This window comes from Micropterus dolomieu, linkage group LG18 (assembly GCF_021292245.1).
Source record: "Micropterus dolomieu isolate WLL.071019.BEF.003 ecotype Adirondacks linkage group LG18, ASM2129224v1, whole genome shotgun sequence".
NCBI lineage: Eukaryota > Metazoa > Chordata > Actinopteri > Centrarchiformes > Centrarchidae > Micropterus > Micropterus dolomieu.
This window is the reverse complement of record NC_060167.1, coordinates 30,228,105-30,235,668: the sequence shown is the minus strand read 5'-3', so window position 1 is coordinate 30,235,668 and position 7,564 is coordinate 30,228,105. Positions and strand designations below refer to the sequence as shown.

The 7,564-nt window shown below is 40.9% G+C and overlaps 1 protein-coding gene across 1 annotated transcript in view; it reads right to left on the bottom strand.

Moving 5' to 3' along the window:
• Positions 1–5,823, bottom strand: part of LOC123986935 (ras-related protein rab7) — a 93,306-nt gene extending 87,483 nt beyond the window's left edge. Inside the window, exons 1-4 of the mRNA XM_046075377.1 lie at positions 5,469–5,823; positions 3,603–3,665; positions 3,269–3,395; positions 1,498–1,716 (exon numbers count right to left, since the gene is read on the bottom strand). Of these exons, the coding sequence (XP_045931333.1) occupies positions 1,498–1,716; positions 3,269–3,395; positions 3,603–3,655 (399 nt within the window). The 5' untranslated portion in view covers positions 3,656–3,665; positions 5,469–5,823. The remainder of the gene's footprint in view (positions 1–1,497; positions 1,717–3,268; positions 3,396–3,602; positions 3,666–5,468) is intronic.
• Positions 5,824–7,564: the final 1,741 nt, after the last annotated feature.

Genomic DNA, 7,564 nt, shown 5'->3' with positions numbered 1-7,564 from the left:
ATGGCCCTTCACTACATCCTCCAGCACCTGGACTCCCCAGGAACCTATGCCAGGATCCTGTTTGTGGATTTCAGCTCTGCTTTTAACACCATCATCCCAGCCATGCTGCAGGACAAGCTCTCCCAGCTGAGCGTGCCTGACTCCACCTGCAGGCGGATCACAGACTTCCTGACGGACAGGAAGCAGCACATGAAGCTGGGAAAACATGTCTCTGACTCCAGGGCCATCAGCACCGGTTCCCCTCAGGGCTATGTTCCTTACCCTCTGCTCTTCTCTCTGTACACCAACAACTGCACCTCCAGTCACCAGTCTGTCAAGCTCCTGAAGTTTGCAGACTACACCACGCTCATTGGGCTCATCTCTGGTGGGGATGAGTCCACCTACAGGTGGGAGATCGACCATCTGGTGACCTGGTGCAGCCAGAACAGTCTGGAGCTCAACGCTCAGAAGACCGTGGAGATGGTCGCGGACTTCAGAAAGAGCACAGCCCCACCCTCCCCTATCATCCTGTGTGACTCCTCGGTCACCACTGTGGACTCCTTCCGCTTCCTGGGAACCATCATCTCCCAGGACCTCAAGTGGGAGCTGAACATCACCTCCCTCACCAAGGAGGCCAAGCAGAGGATGTACTTCCTGCGGCAGCTGAAGAAGTTCAGCCTGCCAAAGACAATGATGGTGCACTTCTACACCGCCATCATTCAGTCCATCCTCACCTCCTCCATCACCATCTGGTACGCTGCTGCCACTGCCAGGGACAAGGGCATCATTCACTCTGCAGAGAAGGTGATTGGCTGCAATCTTCCTTCTCTTCGGAACAGAGTTGAGCAGGAAAGATTGCAGCTGACTCCTCCCCACTCCGGACACAAACTGTTTCAGACTCTCCCCTCTGGCAGGAGGCTGCGGTCCATCAGGACCAAAACCTCTCGCCACAAAAACAGTTTCTTCCCGTCTGCAACTAGCCTCATTAACAAGGCCCGGGTCCCCCACTGACACTCCCCCCTTGCAAACGATACAAATGTCTCTGCACATGTAAATACCGTTTCATCTCTTGTCAGGCTCAGACCTGGCACGTCGCGCATATTTGTTTGTATTTTTATGTTGTCAGTTTATATATTTATATTTATGTACTTCTGCACGGCACAGACCCAGAAAAATGCACATGTATATATCTGCAACGTTGTTATTCAATTCCATATTTATATATTTCCACATTTATTTATGTTGACTGTATGTTTGTCTACATGTAGCACCTTATCACCACAGCAAATTCCTCATATGTGTAAAACACTACTTGGCCATAAAGCTCCTTCTGATTCTGATTCTTCTGACAGAAAAAGTTCATGCCCCCCTCCACCTCAGCAAAAGTGTATATAATTTTTATAAAAAGTCTAAACAAAATGGTAAGGCTTAAAAAATGTACTACCTACAACAATACATTTTCTTGAAAAAACATAACAGCACCCCTGACAAACACAAATGTAATCATCATGCCCCCACCTGTCTGTTCTCCAAGTCAATCTTGTTACCCAGCACCACAAAGGGGAAATTCTCCGGGTCTCGGGGGCTGGCCTGGATCAAGAACTCGTCCCTCCAGCTGTCTAGAGTCTTGAAGGTGTTCGGTGCTGTCACGTCAAACACCAGGACACAGCAGTCTGCTCCGCGGTAGAAAGCCACACCTAAGGACTGGAACCTCTCCTGACCTGCTGTGTCCCAAATCTGAGATACAGATACAGCAGAGAGGGATTAGGCATCAAAGACGACACGCAGTGTTTACGTGCACAAATATGATTACTGTAAACAAACAGATTAAGGTAATACTCTCTACTTGATACTGTAGTGTTCGCATGGTTCACGTTAACCAGATCTTCTGAACTGCCTGTGTTTACACTAAGGATGGGTATCAGGAACCAGTTCCAAGTGGGGCTGTGTGTTATCGTAAAAAATGCATATCCTGATAACCATATATATCCCGATAACGATATATATCCCGATATAGAACATTTTTTGAAAATTCAATTAAATATGGCATTTCCAACTGTAACTTTGGATATTTCTCTACATTATAAAGGTGGGGTATGCGATTCTGAAGAAATCCAACACCATGACAAATACCATGATAGGGTGAACAACGACACAGCAAGTAATGTAACTAATGTTAGCTAGGTTGTGGATTAGCAAACTGACGCTCCTTACTGCTGCAAAGCTAATATGAGAGGATGAGACGGTCCCAGAGCAGCACAGCAGCTCCAGACAGCGACACAATTCTCCTGCTACTATAGCTAATATTACAACAACAGCATCTGACGAACTATAAAGTAAGCTGTTTGTCTGTGCAAGTCATTTAACGTTACCTGACTGAGTACACACATCACTGCTGGATAGTGTTGTGTGGCTCGTCCATTATTATTTAATTCAATTTCTTCTCTGCAACACCGGCACGCGTGGAAGAACGGACCATGGTGAAGTAAAACTAACTTCACCGCGGTGCAAAGCGACATTTCCTAACCAAAATATTACGGTAAAGTGTGGAATTTGCAACACAACATAATAAATGATAGAGCATAATTGTCAACAATAGACGTTTTTCTATCGTCAAACCATAGATAGTCATATCGCACAGCACTAGTTCCAATTTGGAAGAGACACCAAATTTCCAAGAACATTTCGATTCTGCTTGTTGGTTCATAACCTTTTGCATATTTCGGTTAGTACGATACCCAACCCTAATTGACAGAGCTTGTTGCTTGCGTTTTTAAAATTATTTTTTACTCCAGCATCACTAGCCATAATAATTTTGTAGCCAGTTCATTATGTCTATCTGTGGTGCATGTGTAGAATAAAAATACAAAAAAAGAAGCCAAATCAATCAGTTATCCAGCTCTGGTAATTAACTTCAATTTAATTTTCTTTGTTTTTAACCTAAACTCAACTCAAGTTATTATTGTGAATGATAAATGCATTGACAGACTCTCCATCCTCCATAGTTTGCATGAGTCTGCAAAATCACTTAAAATACAAATGTACATTATTGATCTATAAAGTGAATTATTCGGGGGTTGAATTAATACGACTGTTAAAAAATGACTGTGGTTAATTCAAATACACATCTATCGTTTTAATATATACAATTTTGGGACGATGACATTGGTAATGTCCAGTAAACTTGATAAAAATGTTTGAATAAAGTGCTTTTATAGAAAAGAAATAATTGTGTTTTAATGAGTGATTAGTAAGTGCAGCATTCTTGTGAGTGTTATTGTCTCAGTACCTGCATTGTGACAAGTCTGTCATCCACCATGACTTCTTTCGTCAGGAAATCAGCACCTATTGTGGCTTTGTACTGGTTACTGAACTTCTTATTGACATACTGGTTCATCAAAGAGGTCTTCCCAACTCTAGAAAAACAAAATCAGAGCATATGATGGGCAGAAGCAAGTAAAACAGGAAAAGCCATTGTGATTAACTGATTGCTGTGAGCATATTATCATCATACTAGATAAATACTGTAATTAAGTGTTTTCTTCACAATAAACCATCAGGCCTCGCTCCTTATTGTTGTCCCACCACCTTTAGCTTTGAGGCTATGGCTCAACATCACTCACCCAGAGTCTCCGAGGATGATGACTTTGAGTAGTACTTTCTTCCTTGATGTCATTATGCCACAGCTGTAAAGACAAAAAAATAGATTAAAGGGGACAAGAAAACTCCTAACAGAAGCAGACCAAGGCTGGAATTGCTCAAACAAGATGGATCAGATATTCCCAGGTGATGACTCTTTTTGATATTGCCCAACAGGTTTCACTGAAAGATGATCAGGTCTGTGTGCGTGTTGAAATACATTCCAAAGAAATGGACCGGTTCTAGGAATGAAACCAAGTGCAATCTCACCAATACTTGCATTTCCTTCACTTCACAAAGAAAAACACAGTGACTATGGTAAAACAATATGCTGTACCGCATTGTACCATGAGGGTCTAAATACAATTCATGAAACAAACTATTCACTATGCCCCCCCCCACGTTGAACAATGCAGTGCCGGGATTGTTGAGGTGAGATGACGGCTACTATTTTTAGTAGCTGGTTGTTTTTGTTATACTGTTAAGCTCTGATTTTGTGATATTTATGCTGCTGACAAATTAAATAATGTAATAGCGCACATTGTTTCATTCCCAACATTACAATCAGCTGAAAACAAAAGTGGAAATATGCATTGTTTTAGTCTTTATGTGTTTATACTGCAGTCTGCATCATGATGACTTCCCAACTCAGATCTGTATTTCTCCTACCAAACAGGCAGGATTTGCACTTTCATCCTTAGACACACAGACTTAACAGATTTTAGTAAAACTACAAATAAACAGCGCTAAAACTAATAGGAAAAATAGGTGTAGGCCTCAACTATCCTCAACTCTTCCACTTCAACTCCTCATACCTCCACTAACTTATCTTTATTTCTGTAATACAAGACACCTAATCTCTAACTTCCTCTGCACTGTTCCATTATGTTTCCACATAAAGCAGAAATGTATCTTATTCATCCCAATCAATTCACCTCTGAAATTAATTGCTGATCGGGATTATCAGAAGTACGATTTTGTTTTTTATCACGGCTAATCAAACATGCTCATCTTAGCGCCTGCTCAAGACAACTGAGTGCGCCTTGTAATAATAAACCACCTCATACAGCTGTAATGACCAAAGTCCAAACTATTAGCGAGGAGGCTTTAAATCATCATTCCACTCAGGTTTGACCATGGAGAAAACACATCAGTACACAGTAGGTTTTATCCACACATCACTGAATGTTTACAGCTACTTATGTGAATGAAAAGCCATATAGGTGCTATTAAGACGCAAACCTAGCAAAGAGCTATCGGTGCGGCTCTCATAATCTGCAACCCATGACACTGTGTCAGGGACTGATCACATGGTTTAAACACAGGACTAACGGAACCATGACTTGGCAAGCATGATTAGCACAGCAAATGCTGTAGTTGGATTCAATACACATATCGGTGTAATCCATAGTTATGATCAACCTGTGGACTAACCTGGTAACGTTAGTTAATATTTCCACTTTATAAACTGTAGCAGTCTTGTCTCAGCATTTTACCATAAAGACATCCCAGACATTTGAGTTAGCAAGGTAGAATAAACATCTGGAGATCAAATAATAGAAAGCTATGTAGAAAAATCCAGAGAACCGATTGAACATAGGTTTGGGAAGGGTATCATCATTAAACAGACAATGTTTTCACAGCAGCCAGCCGTTTCAGATACCGTTCCCACTAACAATTACCGTAACCATATCAGTGACACTTCTTAATGTAAGCTAACATTTAACGTTAGTTAGCTAGCGTCAAGCAAGGCTTATTACTAAAAGTCAAATGTAACGTTAAGTAACGGCAGCTTTATCGTTGGCATATATCGTTAGTAAGACAAATAACTTAAGTCACCACAAACCAACCTGGGCGATGATCCTGCGGTGAAAAATATCAAAAGTGGACTTTTCCTCTGCCTCGGTCTGAAGCGTTAGCTAACGCGCAGGCTAGCTAACAGGCTACCAGCTCAAGTAAATGTCTGCCGTAAGAAAACAACCCGTTTAACTTAGAGGCTCGACAGTTAAATGATCCCTGATAGCTTGCCTCGGAGCTAACTCTACTTATCAAAGGCAGCACTGTCAGTGCCGACGTATATCTCCCTTCGTGTTACAGAAGTGATTTGGTATAACGTCTGTCTCGCTCTGTCCCCGTTGACGCTTGCTTTTCCTGTCGAGCTAGAGTGCTAGCCGCTAGCCGAGCCGCGTTCACTTCCTCCAAAACAAGCACTGTCGGTGAAGGCCGACGTCACGCGCAGGACACGCCTTGTTCCACGGGACATGAGAAGTCACAACAACATAAATGTCACAGATCCAGCAGGAATACGCATGGTCATACCGCATTCAGTACATACTAGTCCGTACTCCTCACAATGTCAGTATCTCAGTATGGGTGAATGACTGCTCCACTGACATGGGGTCAATTAACAATAACACTGCTACAATTTAGAAATAAACTATACATTTGATGAGCATATTGTATCTAACGAGGTACAGACTGACAGATTAAACAAATATGTCCTTATTTTGTAAAGAGGAACAGAAAAGCCAATGAAAAACACATTTGAAACTAGCTGAACATTAAACTACATGCCTCCCATTAATTATGCTATAACAATTGTGACTATTAATGACAATAACCTACAGACCAACAGAATGTGGCCTAGAGATACTCCCATCAAGAATCCTGTTTCCCATGTGACTTTTCTTTTAGCATGTATGTATGGTTGGCCCAGAATAACCTTCAAGGGAGCCTGGGGCAAAAATGTAACCTACTCCCCATTATCCAATGCTGCTATGATTAGTTACTCATTGCTGTCCTTCACACCAGACTTTTACTGCCATAGAACATCCTGATGTCAGCCATCTTTGCTGTCTGCCAGTGGTGCCAGCCATGGAGGGTCTTGGTTTGCCATGGCTCTTTTGCTAGCTCTTAATTCATGCCCCGTTTCTGAATCTGTGGCATTCTCCTATAGCAGCTGATCTTTGGGAGCGAGTTTACTGAAATATCCAGAGATGTTTCTTTTTTCCTTAAATAAAGTGGCCTCTCACTAAGTCACTAAGTCCCACATGATTTTGAGGAGTTTCTAGGTCGCCTGGAGCTCGATCAGCAGCTTCCATGTCCCCTCTTGGCCAGCTTACTATACCATCTGGGTATTTATGGCATAAGTAATGATGTCATTGAATTTGATTTTTTCCATTTAACTGACAATAGATCTATGTATTTGTGTAGGTAATTTCATGCTTTGCAACAATAACCCTGTCTTTCATGCCTCCTCATTATAATGTCTATGGAAGTGAATCTCCTGTTACATCTAAAGCGTTTGGCAGACTTTTTCTATAATTACATTATCTATTCAATTACGTTCTAAATTCCATTTACACAACCTGTATCTACATTGTATTCTAATATATAAAAAACACACACATTTAATTGACACAAGTCAGCTACATCTCAGATTTATATTTTGCTGTGAAAAAAATGCAAATCCACCACCTAAAAAAACACCTCCCAAGTCACAGTTTTAATGGTGATGCCATCATCAGCAGTCAATGTGCAGCATAGTCGATTCATGTGAAACATATATATTTTATATTGTTTACATTACGTATTTCTTTTTTATTATTATCATAATTTTTTATGATTTTTGACTTTTGTAGCAGGCTACTTGTTTTTCTTTTTTTCTTTTATCTTACTATAATTATTGTTATGCACCAAAATACCAAGGTAAATTCATTGTATGTGAAAACCTTCATGACATCTGATTCTGACTGAAGGTATGAAAAATGGCCATGGGCTGATCCCTTAATGATTGTGAGTTTTTGGTTATGAAACATTATATGTAACAAAATCGTGTTCAGGCAAACACATTTTTGGCGATTTAACAGCTGATTATAAAACCTACTCATTTACAACATGATCCAGATGCAAAGATACCTACACAAAGTTTAAAAGCCTCGCACAC